The following is a 24,414-nucleotide window of genomic DNA, read 5'->3' on the forward strand; positions in this document are numbered from 1 at the left end:
GGCTGGGTAAACAGGCCATGAGCTGCACAAACACGAGGCTTTCAGGGTAAAGAGTGTGAGGGGCAGGGAGGGAGGGGTGGATGTTTCCCTGCCCTTAATTTGAAAGCTGGAGGTGAGGGGACATCAGAGCAGTTCGCTAATGCATGTCCAAGCAAATATGGGCACGTGCACACCCCCCTTTTATGTACAAACAACAGGATATGACACACACTGCTCTGCCCCTAGGTTTTTCCACCTGACAATCATGTAACCTGAATTACATAGTCTCCTCTTTCTTTTTTCCATTGGATAATTGTACCTCTTGTACTGTTTGGTGAGTTCCCATCACTCGGTATTGCAAACGATGCTGCCGTGAAAGAAGAACACAGGTACTGAGTTCCCAGAAGTGGTTAAGTGGTTTTGCAACATCAAAAAAGTTTTCTACATTTGTAATTTTGAGAGCAATTGCAAAATGACCGTCCACGGGGTTTACCAATTTACACTCCCACCAGCAGTGGGGGAGTGTCCGTTTCCCCACAGACTGGCCAGTTCTGTGTATCATCCAACTGTTTTATTGTTGCCAATCCGTAGGTGAAGGCATGTGGTAGGATGCTGGTGGCCATCAATTCTGTGCGGCTCCTTCCATCAAGAGGTAGTCCTTGCTTCCCTGGCAGTCCAGTGGTTATGACTCCATGCTTCCACTGCAGAGGGCGCGAGTTCGATCCCTGGTTGGGGAACTAAGATCCCGCATACCACGCAGGGCGGTGTGGCCAAAAAAAAATAAAAAGAGAGAGAAAGAGAGAGGGAGAGAGAGGGAGAGAGAGATGGAGTCTATTTCCCTCTCCTCAACTCAGTCCTGGAACTTGCTTTGACCATAGAATGTGGCAGAATTAACATTGCATGAGTTCTGAGCCTCTGCCTAAGGGGAACTTGCTGCTTCTGTCATCACCTTGTTGCTGCTAAGAACCCTTTTGTCACTGTGCGAACCAGCTTGCCTCCTGTAGGATGGCAGAGGCTCTGGGCATCCCAGCCATTCCAGTTGACAACCTACAAGTGAAGCCATCCAAGATCAACCAGGCCCGGCTGAGCCAGCCTAGACCAAGATGGGCCCAGCCAAGCCACAGAATCTCAAGGCATAATGTTTGCTGTTTCAAGCCACTCAAATTTGAGATGGTGTAATCCAGCAAAAGCCAGCTGATGCAAATGGTATTTCAGTGTCATTTTTACAAGAGTCATTGTGTTTCTTCTTCCATCCTTTCCTAATTTTTCTATTGATTCATAGGAGTTGTATCAGTGTCCTGTGGCTGCCACAGCAAAGCACCACAAACTGGGTGGCCTGAAACAACAGAAAAGTATTGGCTCACAATCTGGAGGCTGGAAGTCCAAAATTCAGGTGTTGGCAGGACTGTGCTATCTCTGAAACCCGTCAGGGGATCCTTTCTTGCCTCTTGGCACCTTCTTGTGATTTGCTGGTAGTTTTTGGCTGGCAACCCATAACTCCAATCTCTGCTTTTAGCATAACATGGCCTTCTCCCTGTGTCTCTGTCTTCACGTGACTATCTTCTTATAAAGACACCAATCATATTGGATGAGGGGAACACCCTACTCCACTGTGGCCTCAGCTTAACTAATTACATCAGCAACAACCTTGTTTCCAAATAAGGTCACATTGTGAGTACGGTGAGTTAAGACTTCAACATATCTTTTTCTCTTTCTTTCCTTGTTTTTTGGAGGTGGGGCACACCCTTCAATCCCTGATAGGAGCTTTTTATCTATTAGCAACATTAGCCCTTGGATTGCAATGGTTATTTCTGCTATTGCAGGTAAGTGGAGAAACTTGAGCTGCTAAGTGCCAGAGGCAGGAAAACCTTTCTTTGCACAAACTCAGTACATTTTTTTCCTCTGGCTCCCCTATTCTCCCAAGGTCACCCCAGCATCATGAAACCAGAGGGAGGCGTGGCAAAGAGGGCTGGTGGACGACGGGATGGAAAAAGGCTGGGGGCTTTCAGCTCCTGGTTCTTGTCCCCCGAAGGCAGAGACACTCAGCATGGTAGTTATGAGAGCAGGCGGTAGAGACAGACTGCCTGGGTCCAAACCTGACTCTGTAGTCACGGGGCGGAAGGTCATCACAGGCAAGTGATTTAACCTCTTGTATTCATTTGCTATTGTTGCTGTAATAAATTACCACCCACTTAGTACCTTAAAGCAACAGAAATGTATTCTTACAGCACTGGAGGTTGGAAATCTAAAATGAGTCTTTTTTTTAATATAAATTTATATATTTTATTTATTTTTATTTTTGGCTGCCTTGGGTCCTCACTGCACGCGGGCTTTCTCTAGTTGCGGCAAGCGGGGGCTTCTCTTCATTGCGGTGTGCGGGCTTCTCATTGTAGTTGCTTGTCTTGTTGTGGAGCACGGGCTCTAGGCACGCCGGCTTCAGTAGTTGTGGCTCACAGGCTCCAGAGCACAGGCTCAGTAGTTGTGGCACACGGACTTAGTTGCGCCATGGCATGTGGGATCTTCCCAGACCAGGGCTTGAACCCGTGTCCCCTGCATTGGCAGGCAGATTCTTAACCACTGCGCCACCAGGGAAGTCCAAGTCTTCTTTCTTCTTTTTTTTTTTTTTTTTTAAGTCTTCTATTGAATTTGTTACAATATTGCTTCTGTTTTATGTTTTGGTTTTTTTGCCCACGAGGCATGTAGAATGTAGAATTGTAGCTCCCTCACCAGGGATGGAACCTGCACCTTCCGCACTGGAGGGTGAAGTCTTAACCACTGGACTGCCAGGGAAGTCCCTGAAATGAGTCTTAAGGGGTCCAAACCAAGGGGTTAGCAGGGCAGCGCTCCCTCCGGAGACCGTAGGGGTGCAGTGATCTCCTTGCCTTTTTTCAGTAGCTCAAGCTGCACATCCTGCATTCCTTGGTTCGTGGCCCCTCCCTCCATCTCCAAAGCCAGCAGCAAAACATCTTTCTCTGACCCTGCTTTCCTCCACTCTGTCTATAGTCACAGGTCCACCTACCTCCCTCTATAAGGACACTTGTGGTTACAGGTAGAGCTCACGCACATCATCAGGATAATGAACGTCCCCATCTTAAGCTCCTTGACTTAATCACATCTGCAAAGACCCTTTTTTCACATGAGGTAACATTCACAGGTTGCAGGGCTTAGGACCTGGATATCTTGGGAGGCCACGGCTCAGCCTACCACACCCCTGTGAACCTCAGTTTCCTCCACTGTAAAACAGGCAACCATGAGAAGTCACCGAGTTATACAGAGAAAGCACTCAGACGAGTGTCTTGCATAGCCCTGGCATCCAGTCAAATTGAGACACGGAGAGCCTCATTGACAGTCTCCCCTTTGGGCCTCAGTTTCTCTGTCTGGAAAACGATGGGTGCGGACCTCAGGGGTCTCCCAGCTCTGCTGCTCCTGAAGGGGAGTCCTCTTCTGTCCCTCGTTTGTGCAGAGGGAAAGCCAAGGCCCTGGGAGGAGATGTCCCCCAGGTAGGAGGCGGCCAGGCCAGGCTGGGAAAGCCCACGAGTGTTACCTGGCAGGCTTCCTGGAGTTGGGGAGGTAACAGCTGAAGCCCCACCCCCACTCTTAGCCCGGGCCAGAGGGGGTCACTTCCTCAGGCAGATGGCAAGAGGCTGAGGGGGTTTTGGATGTGCGCGCGCGTCCGCGTCCGCGTGCGCGTGTGCGCGCACACGCACGCGCACACACACACACACACACACACACACACAGAGTATCTGTCAATCTGTCTCTACGGGACTTCCCTGGTGGTGCAGTGGTTAAGAATCCACCTGCCAATGCAGGGGATATGGGTTCGAGCCCTGGTCCGGGAAGATCCCACGTGCCGTGGAGCAACTAAGCCCATGCGCCACAACTACTGAGCCAGCGTGCCACAACTACTGAGGCCCACGCGCCTAGAGCCCGTGCTCTGCAACATGAGAAGCCCGTGCACCACAACGAAGAGTAGCCCCTGCTCGCCGCAACTAGAGAAAGCCCGTGAGCAGCAACGAAGACCTAATGTAGCCAAAAATAAATAAATAAATTTATTAAAAAAAAAAAATCTGTCTCTAGTTTTCTCTCATTGAAGGCAATTGGAGGTCGTTCTCACTAACTCTGTCTGTCAGTCTCTCTCTGTCCCTCTGTTTCTTGCTTGGCTCTCAGCTGCTGTTTTCTTTTTTCCTTTTCTTTTTTTAATGAAAAAATAATAATTTGGGGGGCTTCCCTGGTGGCGCAGTGGTTGAGAGTCCGCCTGCCGATGCAGGGGACACGAGTTTGTGTCCCGGTCGGGGAAGATCCCACGTGCCGCAGAGCGGCAGGGCCCGTGAGCCTTGGCCGCTGAGCCTGCGCGTCCGGAGCCTGTGCTCCGCAACGGGAGAGGCCACAACAGTGAGAGGCCCGCGTACCGCAAAAAATAATAATAATAATTAATTTTGATAAAATGCATGTAACATAAAATTTACTATTTTAATCATTTTACGTGTACAGTTCAGTAGTGTTAAGTACATTCACATTGTTGTGCAACCAATCTTCAGAACCTTTTCATCTTTTTGCAAAAATTTTAATTTTAGATTGGACTATAGTTGATTTACAATGTTGTGTTAGTTTCAGGTGTACAGCAAAGTGATTCAGTTATACATATACATATATCTATTCTGTTTCAAATTCTTTTCCCATTTAGGTTATTACAGAATATTGAGCAGAGTTCCCTGTGCTATACAGTAGGTCTGTGTTGGTTATCTACTTTTTTTGGCTGCGCAGTCTGTGGGATCTTAGTTCCCCGACCAGGGATCGAACCTGTGTCCACTGCAGTGGAAGCACAGAGTCTTAGCCACTGGACCACCAGGGAAGTCCCTAGTTATCTATTTTAAATAGAGTAGTGTGTATATATCAAGTCTCTGTCTCTCTCCCTCTCTGATTTCCCCTGAGTCTGTCTGTCTTTGGCCTCTGGCTCTATCTCTCTCACTCTCTCTCCTTCCCTGTCACTTTCTGTCTCTGTCTCTGTCTCCCTCGATCTCTCTCCCTCTCTGTCTCTGCATGAGATTCTCCTTTCCTCAGCCCCGGGAAGCCCCCGAAACCCATGGGCCTCGCCCAGGGCCCAGCAGGCAGGTAGGAACTGGGTGAGGCCCAGGTGAGTCACGGGGCGGAAGGAGCTGAGAGTCCTGCCGCTTATCTGACACGTCACTGGACCTCCGGTGTGTGTCACTTGAGAGAGAGAGAGAACAAGTCAGAGACAGAGACAGAGAGGCAGAAAGAGACAAAGAAACAAAGACAGGCATTGAGAGGGACAAACAACAGAGACAGAGAGACAGAAAAAAAGATACAGAGACACAGAGATAGAGGACAGAGAGTCAGAGAGACAAGACGGAGAGAGAAAGAGAGAGGCAAAGAAAAGGAACAAGACAGAGAGACAGAAAAACACAGAGAAACAGAAAGGGAGAGACAGATGGACAGATCGGGAGACCAGAGCAGTCTGAGGTTGGGATGGGAGGGCGCCGAGTTATTTCTCCCATTCTTCAAATAAAAGAGAAAATCGTGGGGCTTCCCTGGTGGCACAGTGGTTAAGAATCCGCCTGGCAATGCATGAGACACGGGTTCGAGCCCTGGTCCGGGAAGATCCCACATGCCACGGAGCAACTAAGCCCGTGCGCCACAGCTACTGAGCCTGCACTCTAGAGCCCATGAGCCATAACTACTGAGACCTCATGCCACAACTACTGAAGCCCACGCACCTAGAGCCCGTGCTCTGCAACAAGAGAAGCCACCGCAATGAGAAGCCCACACACCGCAACGAAGAGTAGCCCCTGCTCGCCGCAACTAGAGAAAGCCCATGCGCAGCAACAAAGACCCAGTGCAGCCAAAAATAAATAAATAAATAAATAAATTTTAAAAAGAGAAAATCGTGGTCCGGAGCAGTGAGGTCATCTGGCCAGGAGGTGGTTGTGCCAGACCACACAGCTCCATGTGATGCCAAATTTGAACCTACCTTTCGCTGAGAGTTGCCTCCACCCACCCCAGATCCATGCTGGGAAAAGCAAAGATCTGTGGTGTGAAGCCATCTGCCCAGGGTCGCCCAGGAGCAAGTAGGTGAGCTGGGTCTCAAGCCTACTTGGACCAACATCCCGACTTCCTATCTCCCCACGTCATATGCATTAATATCTCATTCAGTCTTCACGCCAGCCCCAAGAGGGACCCCATTTTCCACGTGAGGAAACTGAAACTTGACAAGGAGGGTATCAGTTGACCCAGGGTGACCTAGCTAGGGAGCTGTCCTGTTCTGCTGTCATCAGCAGGACAACAGCTATCCTAAGACTCATGACAGCTCTACCTCCATCCCTATCCCCCAGAGAGGAAATACAGGGCCAGAGTCTAGAGTTGGGTCCAACAGCAATAACAATGGCAGTGATGTTTTTTATTGAGCACTTGCTATGTGCCAGGCACTGTGCAAGTGCCTTGGATGTACACTTTTCTGTCGCTAGCCCACAAGCCCTGGGAGGGAGGCGCTTAGCTTTACTTTCCAGATAGAGGACTTGAGGCACAGAGAGGTTAAGTAACCTGCCCAAGGCAGCACAGCTATTGAATAGCTGAAATTCGAACCCTCACAGTCTGGTGTCAGCCCCCACACTCTTAACCTCTTAGAAAAGAGAATTTCTTTGGGATTTTTCTTACCTTATCTTAAAATGATTAGCTTAAGGTTTTGATGCATTTGTAAGAATAACAATAGTATAATCATTATTGCAGTGGTAGAGGTAGCTACTGCTTACTCATAGCTTACTACTGTTCCAGCCACACTGGCCTCTCTGCTGTTCCTAGATCTCATCAGGTCTGCTCCCACCTCAGGGTCTTTGTACTGGCAGTTTCCTCTCCCTGGAATTCTTCCTGGACCATCTGCCGGGACTTCCTCCCTCACTACCTTCAGCCTCTCTCCAAATATCACCTCCTCAGGAAAGCCCTCCTGGATTACCTGGCCTAAAACCAACCTTGCCTCACTTGTACCCTTGCACCTCCTTCAATCTGGTTTGTTTTTCTGCACTTTACTTATCACAGCCTGACAGCAATAGATTAGATAACATATATTTACTCCCTATTGTCACAAGGGCAGGGACTTTCCTGCTGTGTCCCCAGCTTCTGGATCAGTGCCTGGCACAAAGTAGGTCCTCAGTAAATGTTGACAGAGATTGTTGAGCCCTCCATGTGGGCCAGTGACTGTTTCAGGCATTTAATTCAACTGCATTAAATTGCTCTGGCCAGGAGGGAGAGACTATTTTACCTTTGGCACTTTATTTTCCTTTTAAAAAACTTATTATGAACGTTTACAAACACAGAGGAGACAGAATGGCATATAAAGTACCTCGATATAACTGATACAGCTATTTTTCTATTTTGTCTTTCTTTTTTCCTAAAATATTTCAAGGTAAATGCAGACATCGATGACATTCAACCTCTAAATATTTCACTGAGCATCTCTGTAAAATATAAGAAAAAGTTTTCCACGTAACCACAAAACCATGGTCATAACAGCAATATCTACTTTTTGGCTGATGTGTTTTAGGGTAAATGGAGACATTGTATTATTTCATCCCCAAATATTTCAGCGTGCAGCTCTAAACGATAAAGACATTTTCCCATATAACCACAATACCATTATCCTTCCTAACAAAACTGAAGAAAGACCTATATTATCTCATAATCAGCCACAAATTTCCCATGGTGACAAGTTTTAATCCGAGGGGTGAGGGCCCTTGCCCAAGGTCCCATGGCAGGAAGAGAGAGAAGTGGAATTTGCACCCAGGCAGTCTGGGGACAGCTGTGTCCACGGCCAGCGTGAGTCAGAGCCCCCCTACCCCTCGCTGGCGCTTCCTGGTAAAGGAAGTTTGTGAGGAAGGTGGGTGGGGGTGGATGACCCACGCATCTGGAGCTGACTCGCTCTTTCGCAAACGTCTGGGAGGAGCCCCCAGGGCCACAAAACTCTCTCCTCCCGGGGGCCAGACTGAGAGGTGCAGGGAGACCGCGGAGAGGAGCCGCCGCCGGACATGGGCCGCCCGCTGCTGGTGCTGCTACTGTTCGCTCACACCTGCATTCCAGGTAGGGGCTGGGTGCCCGAATCTCTGCGCTGGGGACCGGGTCAGACGGGAGGGGAGGGAGGGGGGAGGGGAGGGGAAGAGAGCTCAGAGTCTGATGACTTGGAGGATGGCTCAGTCCGCAGCCCCTCCACCCACACTCAAATAATACTTCTCCTGCTGTCTGCAGCTTCACACGGCAAGGTACCGGGCACACAGTAGACGCTCAGGAAATATTCGTTGAGCGAAGGCGCTTAACAACAGCCGCCATGTAGTGAGTACGCTCTTTAGTCCAGGCACTCTTCTAAGCTCCTTCCTTGCAATTTCCAACTGGGCGGGAGGAACTATTTCAACCTCGTTTTACAGAGAAACTGAGGCACAGAGAGGTTAACTAACTGGTCGGAGGTCACACAGCAAGTCCTTGTAAGTGGGATTCTGACCCGCGGGGGCTCCTACAGCCCTCTCCCCTGTATCAGATCCTCCCCTCCCCCCCTACACACACACACGCACACACAGACACATTTGCAAGACAGGGAGGACAGCGTCTCATTTAACAAAAGGTCTAAAGAAAGTCAGGCTCAGCGTCGCAGAGCGGGGGGCCGGGGACCCAAGGCTCCTCCTTCGAGGCGCCTTCCCTTTCACTATCCTCTAGCCAACGAGACTTCTCACCTCCTTTCTCTGGAAAATCTAAAAAGGGTTGGAAAATGAAAGGAAGTTGAGAAGGAACTGCTGTCAGGGCGCGGCAGGGCCGGGCTGGGGGTAGGGGTTGGGAGATGGTTCGGTAACGAATAAATAACTGGGAAAGTTTTCCGGACCGCGGGAGGCCTAGAATGAGTAACTCCCCTCCGGAGGGGACTCCGAATTTGGAGCGGGGAAGGGACCGCAAGGGAGACGTGATGGGCAGGGATAGGCCTTGGGGCGGGGCTAGTGGGCGGGGCCAGGACGTCGGGGTGGGGCAGTGGGGGGGGGGGCTAACAGTTCCGGAGCAGCTAGTGGGAGGCGGGAGAACTTCTGGGGTGGCCACAGTAGTAGTGGGGTTAGCATCTCCGCAAGGCTGATGCGCGGAGTTAGAAGCTCGGTGTGGACTGTTGGGTGAGGAGAGAGAACGCTGGGGAGAGGCTACGGAGGGGAGGAGAGCCAGTGGGCATTAGTGGAGGGCACCGCGAACGGGGGTAGAACATAAAGACTGGCTGGAGTTGGTGAGGCTAGAACACCCCTAGGAGAGCTCGCGAGGCGGAGTAGGCCGAGGCGGGCGGGGTGGAGGAAAGGACCTAATTGGGAGCCGGGCTAGAACGTCCACACCCGCGGAGAGGTGGGGGGTCGGAGTTTCAGGATGGGCCCGGCGCTCAGAGAGAATTAAAGGGAAAGCGAGCGAGGGCTGGACTTAGGAAGGACCTATGGACGGAGAAAGAACTTTAGGGTAGAGGATGGAGATAGAACGTTGGCCTAAAGATGGTATAGCGGGCTGGAAACCAGCCTTGGAACCCAGGGGCGGGCAAAAGTGGATCCCGAACCTGAGTGCACATGGCCTGTAGACTTGGTCCAGGTATTGGGGCTTAAGGGGGCGAGAGTGGGATCCTGGCGCGGAGCGATAACACCTCTCCTCTCCCCGCCTCTGCCCCCAGCCTCCTGGGGCCTGCGGTGCATGCTGTGTAAGAGTACCGGGACCTGCAGGGTGGAAGAGTGTGCCCCCGGCCAGGACCTCTGCAGGACCACGGTCCTGCGCATATGGGAAGGTGAGCTGGAGCAGGGACCGGGAGTGACAAAGAAACCTTATTTCACGAGCAGTCGGGGAAATACGCATGAAAAAGACACGGAGACCGGTTACAAGCCCCCAGATGGACAAGCATTTAAAAATCTGACAGGGACTTCCCTGGAAGTCCAGTAGTTAAGACTCTGTGCTCCCAATGCAGGGGGCACGGGTTCGATCCCTGCTTGGGGAACTAAGATCCGGCATACCACTTGGCGCAGCAAAAAAGAAAAGAAAAAAAAGAAAAATCTGACAATACTGAGGTCGATGAGGATGTGGAGCTGCGGGCTTTGCTGTTAGGGGGGTAAATTGGTGCATCCACCAAACAGAGCGACGTGGCAATAGGCAATATCTGGTTAAAGATGAACATAACCTACACAAGCAGTTGGACTTCTAGGAATGTAGAGACCCCAGAGAACCTTGGCCACACTTACCCAGAGACACATGTCAAAGAATGTTCTTAGCCCTAATGTTTGTGATATGGAAAACTGGAAAGACTGAAGTCAGTCGTCAGCAGAGGAAAAACCTTCCAGTATAATCACGCATGATACCCCACAGCAGCTCAAATGAAGGCACTAGGGCTGCAGGTATTAACCTGGATACACCTCAAAAATGTAAGGTTGAAAGAAAAAAAAAAGCATATTGCAGAGTTTGACACCTTTTAATAGAAATAGTATCTAACAATCAAAATACATAAACGGTATACAAATAAACAATAATATATATTCTGCATACAGAGGTGTTAGAATTACCTACACCTGTGGTTGCCTCTGGACAGAGCATAAGGGAAGTGGGATTTGAGGGAGGGAGGTAACCAGGAGGCTTTAACTGTCTTTGAAACTTGGTTTCTTTTTTTTAAAATATCTGAAACAAATATAGCAAGATGCTAATATTTTATCAAGTTCGGGGATGGAGCCACGGTATTTATTATACCATGCTCTTATACTTTTTGGTAAGCTCGAAGCATTTTCCTTTAAAGATTCCTATCAGATGTATCTCCCTGCTAAGATCACCAAGCTGGGAGGGAGGGGGTGGATGGATCCAGAAGGTCCCAGGGATAGTGTTATCACTAAAAGAAAGTAGGCTTCCAGTGTAGGGGGGTGGGGGGAGGGTGCATAACTCTAGAAAAAAGAGAGCTGGACTCAAGCAAGAAGAGAGGCCTGGCGGGGATCAGCCCTGGGAGCGGGTGACCTTATAACCGGTAGTGTCAGAGGCTGGTTGGGCCCAGGGGAGCCTCTGGGGTGACAATGAGACATTCCTCATAGAAGGTGATGCGCTGGAGGTGGTGGAGAGAGGCTGTACCCACCCAGAAAAGACCAACAGGACCATGAGCTATCGGACTGGCATGCAGATCATCACCCTGACAGAGACCGTGTGTGGGTCAGACGTGTGCAACAAGCCCAGTCCTGGTGAGTAGGGCAGCCCTCACCATCCCCAACCCCAAACCATCCCCAGCTCAACCTCCATCATCATCCTGGTCCTATCCCTCATCCTAGGCCACCCCAACCCCAGCTCCATGCCTTACCCCGGCCCAAACCTTTCCTTATCCTAAACACATCTCCAGCCTAGCTCCAACCCCAACTCAACCTCACCTCCAATCCCGTCCCCAACTTCATTTTATCCTCAACACGCTCCAACTCAAACCCATCCTCCTTCCAAAGACATCTCTCATCCTATCCCCTAATCAACCCCATCTCATCTCAACTGTCCGCAGTCCCGCTCCCATCTACAAACACATCCCATCCCTAATCCTACCCCATCTCATATGTGTTTGTGGGTGTGTGTGTATGTGTGTGTGTGTGGTTGTTATTTATAAGATGCAACACCTGCCTTTAAGAAGCCACGCACACACACACACACACACACACCTGAGAGGTAGGTGAGGTATCTCACTGATGTTTTGCCATGTAATTTTTTTCATGGGACAGGAGATGATTCAAGCAATAGATGCTCAGCAAGGGATACAAAGACCGGAGATACCAAAGACTCAGAGTTCTTAAAGGAAGTCAAAATAGCAGGGAATCAGACAGGCTGCCGTGGGCTTGGAAAGTTCCCTAGAATCAATGATTCATAAGTTGGGCAACAAAAAAGAATGTGAAGAAACGTCCATAAGGCTTTTTGTTGGGTTTCATGCCTTTAGGCTCTGGTCGGCATAAGAAAAAGACTCAGAAAGGCTCACATTCCCCAAGTTCTCACAGCAGAGGAGAGGTGGGGAGCGAATGGACCCATGGTGCACGGTCAGACAGAGCTTCCTCTTCCTGGCCCTGGTGAGGAAGGAAATGGGTTAAGGCCAGTCTAGTCACAATGACGTCAGAAGCAGAGCACATGCCTCTGCACTGGGTTTGTTTCCTTGTTCTTCATCCATCCTGATTCCACTAGATTTTCATTTATCCTGACCTCCAACTTTCATCTGTTGGTGGGAACTGAATCAGATGTTTATCTTCAAGGAAATGACAAGAGAGGATGCCGGCTTCCTCTCTCTGTTAGATGTGCTAAAGGGAAGCACTTGTAATTGAGTCTAAATAATACTTGTAATCAGAGATAATAGTGAAAATATTTAACAATATTGGTCAGTGCCACAGAATAATATTGACCAGTCAGAACTGGAGGCCGCTTGCTGGGCCTGGTGTTACCCCTTTAGTGGATATTGAGGACATGAGAGTTCTAAAGACAGGTTTGCAGGGAGTTCCCTGGTGGCCTAGTGGTTAGGATTCCGGGCTTTTACTGCCGTGACCCAGGTTCAATCCCTGGTCGGGGAACTGAGATCCCACAAGCTATGCAGTGTGCCCCCAAAAATAAAATACAGAGAGGGTTGGGAGCGGTCAGGGGTCCTCTTGGGCAGCAGCTATCAATTCAGTAATTCAATAACTAATATATCTATATCAGCTTCCCCCCTTTTATCTTTTTGGCCGTGCCACGCAGCATGTAGGATCTTAGTTCCCTGACCAGGGATCAAACCCATGCCACCTGCATCGGAAGTGCACAGTCTTAATCACTGGACCGCCAAGGAAGTCCCTATCAGCCCCATATCTAATGCCATTTTACCCTGCTTGTGATGACTAGAATAGTTGGTTAAACCACATCCTGTTGTTCTGTGATACTGGGGACACAGGAGTGACCAAGATGGCCTTGGGCCCTGCCCCCGTGGGGCTCATAGTCTAGTGTGTATGTGTATGTGGGTGGGGCTGGGTGAGGCAGACAGACCCATTACCTGACGGTGACTGCCCTGATTAGTCGCAGCTGGGATGCGGAAGCACATGCAAAGGAGTCAGGACCATGATAGGGGAAATAGACCAGAGAGGTCAGAGCTGTAATAGGGAAGCACAGTCCAGAATTGTCAGGGCTGAGATAGGGGAAACAGAGGCCAGAGTGACCAGGGCTGAGATAACTAAGAGTAGGGGCTGTAAGACCCTAGAAGAGATACTTGACTCAGGTCAGGGAAGGTTTCCTATACAGGAAGCAACAGCTAAGTTGGATCTTGAGGGATGAATAGGAGTCAGACTGTGAAAAAGACAGTAGAAAGGGTTTTCCAGACAGAGGGAGCATCAGATATAGAGGCCCAGAGGAGGGTGAAAGTAGCATGGCTGGAAGAAGGACGAGATGGGGCAAGAGGAACTGCTGAAATTGGCAAGGTCACATTATACAGGGCCTTCTAGGCAATGGTGGGGCATATAGACTTCATCTGGGGAACACTGGGAGGTCATGAAAGGGTTTCAAGTACAGAGCATCACGATCAGATTCGTATTTTTTTTTTTTTTTTTTTTTTTTTGCGGTATGCGGGCCTCTCACTGTTGTGGCCTCTCCCGTTGCGGAGCACAGGCCCCAGATGCGCAGGCTCAGCGGCCATGGCTCACGGGCCCAGCCGCTCCGCGGCATGTGGGACCTTCCCGGACCGGGGCACGAACCCGTGTCCCCTGCATCGGCAGGTGGACTCTCAACCACTGCGCCACCAGGGAAGCCCTCAGATTTGTATTTTTTGACACGTTATTCTGACCTCAGAGTGGAAGAGAGATTGGAGGGAAGGAAGGATGGAGGGAAGGTAGATGAGGGGAGACCAACTTGGAGGTGCGTGAGGTTGTCCAGATAAAGAAGAGAGTGTAGGGACTTCCCTGGTGGTCCAGTGGTTAGACTCCATGCTTCCACTGCAGGGGACGCGGGTTCATTCCCTGGTGGGGGAACTAAGATCCCGCATGCCGCGTGGTGCAGCCAAAAAAAAAAAGAAGAAGAAGAAGAGAGTGTCTGTCTGCTGTGCAAATGGAGAGAAGTGGATGGATTTAAGAGCTATTTAGCAGGTAGATGAGCAGAAGGTGATGATAGATTAGATGTAGGGATGGTTGTGCAGTTCTGGTCATGTGGAGTCACCAGTATCAGACCAACCCCCCTGTCAATGACAGTTATAAAAGCTGGACACATTATAAACAATTATTAAAGTCACTCAAGAACAAGCAAATGAAGAGAGGAAGTTGAGGTGCTCCAATCTTCAAAATAAGGGAAGCACAGAAGTCGAATTCCACAGACAAGCTGGCTTTTTCCTTGAGTGCACTTGCCAATTCACTGCTCTGGAAGGGAACTAGAATGCAAATAGAAAGAGATCGTCGCTAGGCTGACAAGGCAGAGGTTGGAGTCTGGGGTTGCCAGAGTGTCTGGAAAATGAGAAGTAAAATCCTGGAATGCATGGAACTACAGAAAAAGGAGTCCCCAGATCTGCAAATTTCCTTCAAGTCATTGGCAAGCCGTACATGCATAGGGTGAGACTCCAAGGAACTCTACAGAAAATAGTATCTGGGAAGCTACAGAACTGAGCAGGAATTCCAGCAGGCATATGACGCTGGGGGACCGAAGTTGCCAGGTTGGAAAGAGAGGTCTCAGGCTTTCCCCTGAGACCACATCCTAGGAGTAAGGGCAAAAACTGAAATTGACCAGCCCTAAAAATGCCTACGTCGGATCTTCGACAGAAAGAAAACCTAATCCTCTCTGGCAGAAGATAACATCATCTAGAGCCTTTACAAATAGTCGTCTGTGTCTGGCATCTAGTCAAAACCTACAAGGTATCCTGAAGAAAACAGAAAGGACCAACTGACCAGAAACCAAGAGAAAAATCCCACAATAGAAACAGACTTGTCATGAATCAGATATTGGAGTTATTAGACAGGGGAACTTTAAAAGAGCTATGATCAATATATTCAAGAAAATAGAGGAAACGTTACTTTTTAGCAGAAATCTGGAAACCATTTTTAAAATGATTCCAACAGAAATAAGAACAGGAACTAAGAAAAAAAAAAGAAAAGGAACTAAAATTAAGAACTCAGGGCCTCCCTGGTGGCGCAGTGGTTAAGAGTCCGCCTGCCGATGCAGGGGATACGGGTTCGTGCCCCGGTCTGGGAGGATCCCATATACCGCGGAGCGGCTGGGCCCGTGAGCCATGGCCGCTGGGCCTGCGCATCCAGAGCCTGTGCTCCGCAACGGGAGAGGCCACAACAGTGAGAGGCCCACATACCGCAAAAAGAAAAAAAAAAAAAAAAAAAAAAAAGAACTCAATAGATGTACTTACTGGAGATCAGAAACAGTAGAGCAAAAGGATTACAGAACCAGAAGACAGGGCAGTAGAAGTATCAGATGGGTGCCTAGATATGGAGGATCAAGGAGTCTGCCAGGATTCTACCCTAGGGGGCCAGATGGGGCCATCTCAGAGACGTGGAATTCAGGAGAATAAGCAGTTTGGAGAAGATGGAGAGTCTTGTTAGGGGCAGGTAGAGATTCAGGTGTTTGATGGACAGCCAGGGGACCTCCAGGAGGCCGTTGGGTATACAGGTATGGAGCTCGGAGAGAAGTCTTACCTGGAGAGAGATTTCTGAGTTCCCAGCAGATAGGTGGAGATAAAACTGTGTCAATGGATAACATCCCATGGGAGAGAGTGTGTACCATGAGAAATGAAAAAAGGGCCTAAGACAGAGCCTGAGGATCACCCACATTTAGAAGAGTGACATAAGAAGAAGAGCTCACAAAGGAGACCCATGGGTGGTATGAGACAGCTATTTTGGCAGCGACGGCAGCTCGTGTTTTCATTTTCATGGTGGTTCATATTAGAAGATGCGGGTTGTCAGCCTTTTAGTTAGTTTTCTTTTGGGAGAGGGTGGAGAAGGTCTGGCTTTGGAGGTAAGTGATTCACCTAATTACAGCTGCTGACCTGCCAGTTGAGAGCCTTGGCTGCGACAGCCCTCTAATTTCTCTAAGACTTGGCCCAAACTCAAACTTGGATATCTGGGGTCACGAAGAGAAGGGCATGCCAGGCTTGGGAATGGTGTGAGCCAAGGCCTAGGCAGAGGGATGACTCTGGTGTTTCCAGGGAAAAGTAACTCATCCACTTGGCCTGGACTGGAAGGTCCATGTGAGAGGCAAGTTTATCACAGATCAATCAAATGAGGCTTTGACCTCTGACATGATTGGGTAGTGTATTAAATATCTATTGCTGCATTACAGATTACCCCAAAGCTTAAAACAAAAGTAAGCATGTATTATTTCACAAAGTTTTTGAAGGTCCTGATTCTGGGAGTGGCTTAGCTAGGCGGTTCTGCATCTTACATTATGTCGTAGTCAAGATGACACTGGGCTGCAGTCATCTGAAGGCGCCCAGGGTAGCTTCATTCACATGGATGATCAGCTCCCCTGGCTTTGGCAGAAGTCTCAGTTCCTCACCATGTAGACCTCACGGTGGGGCTGCTTGAGTGTCCTTACAACATGGCAGCTGGCTTCCCCCAGAGCAGGTGATCCAAGAGAGAGCCAGGAAGAAATCTCAGTGATCTAACACAGAAGTCACACACCATCATTTCCACAGTATCTTATTGGTTCCACAGGTCAGCTCTATTCCTTATGGGAAGGGACTACACAAGGGACAAATACCAGGAAGCAGGGATCACTGGGGGCCATCTTGGAAGCTGGCTACCACAGGGAACAATAGAAGGGTTTTAAGTAATTGTTCATTCATTCATTCATTTAACAAATATTTATTGAATATCTTCTCTGGCCCCAGCCTTGTGCTGGGTTGTGTTGGGACATAGTAATGACCAAGACAGCCCTGGCCCTACCCTCCTGGGACTGAATCCATAGAAGGAAACAAGCAAGCAAACAAACAAAAAGAGTGAAAAAAAAAAAAAAAACAGGGAATTCCCTGGCAGTCCAGTGGTTAGGACTCTGTGCTTCCCTGCAGGGGCCACGGGTTCCATCCCTGGTGGGGGTACTAAGATCTCAGAAGCCATGTGGCATGGCCAAAAACAAACAAACAAACAAACAGTGAGGGAAACAGACTTGTCACCACACGGGGATGACCCAGAGTGGGCAGGGCTGGGATTGGGGAGACCCGAGAGGCACCTAATCCAGCCTGGGAGGTCAAGGAGGGCTTCTTGGAGGAGGCAAAATTGGAGAAGATGGCCTCTGAAGAATGAGTAGGAGATAGGGAAAATAAGGAGCAGGGAAAGGGTTCTAGGCAAAGACCACAGCAGATGCAAAGGCTGGGCAGGAGTCAGCATGTATACTCGGGGACTGAGGAAAACCGGTGTAGAGTCTGAGGGGCTGGTGGAGGGAGATGAGGCAGGAAAGGTGACCAGGACCCAGTCTTTGATGGAACTTGAAAGCCACGCTGAGTTTCTTGGATTTTATTCTGAAGGCACTGGGGACCCATGGAAGAGTGTTGAGCAGAGGAGAGGCAGGGTCAGATTTGAGTATTAGAAACATTCTTCTAGGGCTGTGTGGGATGCATTGGGGTGGGAAGGGCAAGAATGGAAACCAGGAGGCCAGGGAGGAAGCTGGTATTGAAGGAGGTCTGACCTGGTCATGGAGCTGGAAAAGAGGGGATGGATTCTAGAAAGATTCAGGCGGTGGATGGGCAGCACTTGATGATTGGCTGAAGGGTGGGATAAGGAAGAATTGATGCTGAAGTGAGTCCTCAAGTGAGTCCTTTTTTTTTTTTTCATTATGAAGATTTTTATTAAATTATAGTATACTACAGTTTATGTCTTAATAATAAGATTTTAATCTTTAGGGTAATATGATATAAAAACCTACTTGGCCACATTACTTCTTGAGTTTCTTTTGGGCAGCCTTCTTCTTGACCATCTGTAATCGCTTCATGGCATTGAGTTGTGATTCTTGTGAAGTTGGACCTTTAAGGGATGCTGAGGGAGAGCTGCTTGATTCTGAAGTGGTTTTGTTAGTGGTACTTCCACTAGGCCCTGATGTCCCACTATTTCCATTCCCACTTAGTTGGCTGCTGCTTCCTGGAACTAAACTACTTGGACTGGGAAGACCTACTTTGCTAACATTGTCACAACTAACTGAGCAACTAAGGCCAGTTGTGCCCAAAGTTAGAGGTGGAGGTGGTTTCAGTGGTACAGTGGGTGAAGTGCTGTTACTGGAAGCTATTTTGGAACCTATTCCACTTTTGGATGATGTTGCCAGGCCAGTCAAACCCACGGGCTTCTGGTTAGGTGCTGAGGTAGCAGGTTTCCCGCTATCGTTTTGGGTTGTTGAACTCAATTTTGCTGTTGATGGACCAGCAGAAGAAGTTTTGGCTGCAAAAGCTGCCCATCCAATTAGGCCACTAGTTGCTGAAGAGGAAACACTGGTACTAGAAGAATTTCCTGAAACAACCGTGGGTCTCTAGGACTCTCCCCATGGAGTCTCACCCTCCTAATCCTCCCCAAACAGGCCAGGTTTCTACCTTTCCCCAAAGCCGTTACCTCGAATGTGCTTCCTGTGCCTCGTCAGATCTGAGCTGTGAGAGGGGCTGGGACAGGACCCTGCAATGCCGCAACCCTGCAGAACAGTGCCTGGAGGTGGTAACCCACCAGAGCCTGGAAGGTGAGCCCCAACCTGCCAGCAACTCCCCCTCCCTGCTTTGTTCCTCCCCAAGGCTGCACTAAACAACAACCCCCAAATAACAGGGATTTAAGCAAGGTAGAAAGTTAGTACTCACCCAGAAAGTCCAGTGATGGGAAGTCCAGGGCCACTAGGACAGTTCCACAGTCACCAGGAACCCAAATGTCTTCTCATTTCTTACATATTGCTTCCATTCTCAAGATTGCCTCATAGTCCAAGATGGTTGCCTGAGCTCCAGACCTCATGTCCAAGTTCCAGGAAGAAGGAGGGGGGGAAAGAAGGGGCAAAAGGGGGGCACCCCTCCTTCTGTAAAGGGTCTCCTTTCTAGAAGTCCCATAAAATCTTCCTACTTAGATCACGTTGACCAGAACTTAGCCACTTGACTATACCTATGGAGGCTGGAAATTGTGTCTTTTGGCTAGATATATGGCTGCTCCCAATAACATGAGGGTCCTATAATGAAGGATGAAGCAGAGGATGGACAGAGGACTGCTACCATGGGCAAATCCAATCTCAGCCCCTCATCAACAATCTGACCTCCTCCTCTGCCCCCACAGAGAGTCCAGGGGATGAGCGCCACTCCCGAGGCTGTGGCAACCTTCCTGGCTGCCCAGGCCCCACTGGCTTCCACAACAACCGCACCTTCCACTTCCTGCGGTGCTGCAACACCACCAAATGCAATGGGGGGCCAGGTAAGGGGCAGGGGACCCGGCGTGAGGCCTGGGATTGGTGTGGGGAGGTGCACTCCGGCTGACTGCTGCTTGCTTGAAGGGAAACCCCTCCTCTCTGTTTCCTTCTCTGAAAAGTGGACCTATCAAGCCCTTTCTCAAAGAAGGATTCTGTGGGAATTCAATGAAACTATCAAAGCTTCACCAAGACCTGTGCTTTATGCTTCTATATCCTCTTGAATCCTTTCACTGCTCACCATCCTGGTGCAAGCCACCATGGCCTCTCACCTAGATTGTTGCAATGACCTTGCTGGTCCTCCTGCTACCCTACAGCCAATGTTAAACACAGCAGCAAGAGTGATTTTTTTTTTAATAGATCTTCATTGGAGTATAATTGCTTCACAATACCGTGTTAGTTTCTGTTGCACAACAAGGCGAATCAGCCATATGCATACACGTGTCCCCATATCCCCTCCCTCTTGAGCCTCCCTCCCACCCTCCCTAACCCACCCCTCTAGGTCATCGCAAAGCACCGAGCTGATCTCCCTGTGCTATGCTTCTGTTTTCCCACCAGCCAACTATTTTACATTCGGTAGTGTATATACGTCGATGCTACTCTCACTTTGCCCCAGCTCCGCCTTCCCACCCCATGGCATCAAGTCCATTCTCTATGTCTACATCTTTATTCCTGCCCCGCCACTAGGTTCATCAGTGCCATTTTTTAAAATTCCATATATATGCGTTAGCATATGGTATTTGTCTTTTCTCTTTCTGGCTTACTTCACTCTGTATGACAGACTCTAGGTCCATCTACCTCACTACAAATAACTCAGTTTCGTTCCTTTTTATGGCTGAGTAATATTCCATTGTATATATGTGCCGCATCTTCTTTATCCATTCATCTGTCGATGGACATTTAGGTTGGTTCCATGTCCTGGCTATTGTAAATAGTGCTGCAGTGAATATTGTGGTGCATGTCTCTTTTTGAATTATGGTTTTCTCAGGGTATAGGCCCAGTAGTGGGATTGCTGGGTCATATGGTAGTTCTATTTTTAGTTTAAGGAACCTGCATACTGTTTTCCATAGTGGCTGTGTCAGTTTACATACCCACCAACAGTTTAATGTAAATCAAATCATGTCACTCTTCCTCAATCACTTCAATGCCTTCCCCTTGCTTTTAGAATGAAATGCAAAGACTCTACTATGCCCTCTCTAATCCAGCATGTGTCTGTCTCATGGCCTTTGCACATGCAGCACCCTCCACCAGGAACACCTCTCCCCCAGGAGTTCACCTGGCTGGCTACTTCTGATTCGTTAGGTCTCAGCTTTAAAGCATTGTCCTCAGGGAAAGTTTCCCTAACTGTGCCCTTCAGTATAATCTAGATCCTTTGTGTTATTCTGTCTCTATAAATCACTACTGTCCAACAGGACTTTCCATGGTGATGGAAATGTTCTGTATCTGTACTGTCGGATATGGCAGCCTCTACTACATACGGCTTTTGAGCACTTGATACTTGGAAAATGTCTCCTTTTTCTTTTTTTCTTTCATAAAAATATGTCCACATGTCGTGAGTTTTCAATTGTTCTTTTAAAATGAACAAATACATTTTCAAAGTCTCTTGGTTTTCATTTCTAATGCAGTAAATATCTATAGATATGACGGACATAAGCAATAATTTTTTATTATTTAATATTAATTTCAATGTCAATGTAAACAACCACATGTGGCTAGTGGCTACCATATGGGACAGTGTAGCTCTAAATCGTAAGTTCTCTGAGGGCAAGGACTGTTTCGTCTTACCCTGTGTCTAGGCAGGTGGGAGCTCGTGGGGAGCTGAGGGTTGGAATTTCTCTCGCAGGCCCTAGAGAACCGCCCCCCCCCGCCCGAGAAGAGCATGCTGTTCCAATGACTGACCACAAGAGGGCTCCACGACATCTAGGGCTGAGAGTTGGGAGTCCTGGGGATGTAATGCTGTGAACCGCTCATGCTAATTTCTTTGGTTTCTGTGTCACTTGGTCTTCTTCCAAGTCCTGGAGCTTCAAAACCTGCCACTGAACGGCTTCCAGTGTTACAGCTGTGAGGGGAACAGCACCCATGGATGTTCCTCCGCAGAGACTTCCCTCACTGACTGCCGAGGCCCCATGAATCAATGTCTGGAAGCCACTGGCACTAATGGTGAGCCATTAGGAGGCTGGGAGAGGATACTTACGGGGGGGATGGGGGGTTCTGCAAGAGGTAACTTCCCATGAAGCTGGACTTAATTGAGGTGGATCATCCTGTTGGAGAAGGTGGGACTTCCTTCAGGAGGGTGCAAAGCGCAGTAAGAAATTAGGACTTGTTCATTAGGAAATGTATACTTGGGCCACAGAAATGTGGATTTCTTTGGGGGTGGGACTTCCGTGGGTGGGTGGGACTTCCGGTGGCCCTCCCAGGATCCTCTCCTGTGAAGTTCTGGGCAGGTTCCTTTATTCCAGAGGTTCTCAAACTTTGGGCTCTCAAAATTCCTTCACGCTCTTAAAAACTACTGCTTACGTCAGTCATATCTATAGTATTTGTTCATTTTAAAAGAACCGTTGAAAACTCACGACATGTGGACATATTTTTATGAAAGAAAAAAGGAGACATTTTCCAAAATGAAAAAACTGAACGAGAAGACTGGCCTTGTTCTACCGTTTTGCAATCTTTTTAATATCTGGCTTAATAGAAGACAGCTGGACCCTCATATCTGCTTCTGCGTTCAGTCTGTTGCAAGATCACATGTCCTAGGGTTTCTAGGAAACCCCTTGTGAGAGCAAAAAACATTTGTGGGAGCAAGAAAAGGCAAATGAGGTTTTAGCATTATTACAAGAATAAGTTTGACTTCACAGATCCCCTGGAAGGGTCTGAGGGAAGGAACCCCAGGGGTCCCAGGACCACACTTAGAACTGCTGCTTTCTCCGGGGATACCCACCACGAGGTAGTATTCTACCTGGGTAATTCTCACTGGGTACCAGTATTCTCACTGGTACCCAGTGAGAATTCCAGTCCCAGGCCCGAGAGCTGGGAGTCTCACATGGTCTTCTTTCTCCTCAGGACTGGGGAACCCAAGCTACACCATAAGAGGCTGTGCAGCCCCCTCCTGGTGCCAAGGCCTCCATGTGGCTGAAGCTTTCAGCCTCACCCATTTCAGCGTCTCTTGCTGTACTGGAAATGGCTGTAACCATCCAGCCCTGGCTACCCAGCCCCACACGGGGGGTGCCCCCCTGCCTGGCCCTGCCCACCTCAGCCTCTTTGTCACCCTGCTTATGACTGCCAGACTGTGGGGAGGTACTTTCCTCTGCACCTGAACCCCACAATCCCACTGCCCTGGCTGGATCCAGGGGACCCCTTTGCCCTTCCCTTAGCTCCCAGCCCTACTGACTTGCTGTGTGACCTCAGACCAGTGTGCTCCCCTCTCTGGGCCTTAGTTTTCCCAGCTGCCAAAACACCTATCTCAGAGAACTGTGAGAATCAGAGGAGAAAAACTCGAGGAAGGCTACGGGCCAGCAGGTGAGAGCTCTTGTGATATTAATATTGTTGCCGCTATTATTATTAATTAATATTTGTTTTATTTAATATTTTGTACTTAAATAAAGATTTTTGTATCAGTGAACAAAGCCAGGTCTTCCCTTCTCCAGAGAGGATGACTGGGGGACACCTTTCCTCAGGATCCTGCAATTAGGGGTCATATTGTAGGACCCAAGCACTTGAGGTCCCAGCCTTGGGAACTGTCCCATGCAGCCTTCCACCCTAAGCCACCTCCACATCTATTTCTGGGCTCCAAATGCACCCTTCCAACTCACTCACCCAAGCACTAACCTTCCAGTCTCTTCTCCCACATCCAAAGGTCCAGACTACTTTGTTGTTCTAAGGAGACATGTCTGCATTTCCTAGGGGGCTCTGAGATAGGAAATGACTAGGGATGACCCCTGGATGCCCTGCAGTGAGGAGTAGAGACTGGACCGCATTCCCCTGCTGCCCTGGGGGCAGGAGATAAAGGCTGGGCTATATTTCCTAGGATACCCTCAGACAAACTGAGAAAAAGACAGAACTACCATTTCAGTGGGACTGAGTACCATGGCAGAATTCATGTTTTCCATGGTTCGCTGAGGCAAGCCCACAGACACAAAATTACGTTCCCCTGGAGCCCTACGACTGATGAAGAAAAAGGACATTTTCCGTGGTATTTGGGAGCAGGTGAAGGACAGGGTTTCTTTTCTTTTTAAAAAAATTTTTTTATTTTATATTGGAGTATAGCTGATTAACAACGTTGTGTTAGTTTCAGGTGTACAGCAAAGGGATTCAGTTATACATATCCATGTATCTATTCTTTTTCAAGTTCTTTTTCCATTTAGATTACTACAGAATATTGAGCAGAGTTCCCTGTGCTATACAGTAGGTCCTTGTTGGTTACCATTTTTTTTTTTTTTTTTTTTGCGGTACGTGGGCCTCTCACTCTTGGGGCCTCTCCCATTGTGGAGCACAGGCTCCGGGTGCACAGGCTCAGCGGCCATGGCTCACGGCCCCAGGCGCTCCGCGGCATGTAGGATCTTCCCGGACCGGGGCACGAACCCATGTCCCTTGCATCGGCAGGTGGACTCTCAACCACTGTGCCACCAGGGAAGCCCATCTTTTTTGAATATAGTAGTGTGTGTATGTCAATCCCAAACTCCCAATTTTCCCTCCCCACCTGAGGGACAGGATTTCTTTCTTTTTTTTTTTTTTTTGGCGGTACGTGGGCCTCTCACTGTTGTGGCCTCTCCCGTTGCCGAGCACAGGCTCCGGACGCGCAGACTCAGTGGCCATGGCTCACGGGCCTAACTGCTCCGCGGCATGTGGGATCTTCCCAGACCAGGGCTCAAACCCGTGTCCCCTGCATTGGCAGGCGGACTCTCAACCACTGCACCACCAGGAAAGCCCAGGATTTCTTTTTAGGATCTCCTCAAATCACATATCACCAACTGTCTCTGTGGTCGCCTAAAGGGATGGGATCAATATCACCACCCCTTGAGCATGACTGGCTCTGTGACCGCTTTGGCCAAGAGAACGTGGTGGAAG

At 49.0% G+C, this 24,414-nt stretch overlaps 1 protein-coding gene across 6 annotated transcripts; it reads left to right on the forward strand.

The window, feature by feature from the left end:
- The first annotated feature begins 7,863 nt into the window (after positions 1–7,863).
- On the forward strand, positions 7,864–22,967 carry PLAUR (plasminogen activator, urokinase receptor). 6 transcript variants are annotated; one of them, XM_060083879.1, is made up of 8 exons: positions 7,868–8,070; positions 8,236–8,319; positions 9,671–9,781; positions 11,061–11,204; positions 18,499–18,651; positions 19,227–19,361; positions 21,367–21,513; positions 22,411–22,967. In XM_060083879.1, exons 3-8 carry the CDS (start codon positions 9,691–9,693, stop codon positions 22,662–22,664), a joined length of 924 nt encoding a protein of 307 aa, XP_059939862.1. In that variant the 5' UTR covers positions 7,868–8,070; positions 8,236–8,319; positions 9,671–9,690; the 3' UTR covers positions 22,665–22,967. The 6 variants fall into 6 exon arrangements, with proteins under 6 accessions (XP_059939864.1, XP_059939861.1, XP_059939860.1 ...); XM_060083878.1 differs by lacking the exon at positions 8,236–8,319 and having other exon boundaries at positions 7,866–8,070; positions 18,559–18,651; XM_060083877.1 differs by lacking the exon at positions 8,236–8,319 and having other exon boundaries at positions 7,866–8,070; positions 11,064–11,204.
- The last annotated feature ends 1,447 nt before the right edge of the window (positions 22,968–24,414 follow it).

Source organism: Mesoplodon densirostris, chromosome 19 (genome assembly GCF_025265405.1).
Source record: "Mesoplodon densirostris isolate mMesDen1 chromosome 19, mMesDen1 primary haplotype, whole genome shotgun sequence".
NCBI classification, from domain to species: domain Eukaryota; kingdom Metazoa; phylum Chordata; class Mammalia; order Artiodactyla; family Ziphiidae; genus Mesoplodon; species Mesoplodon densirostris.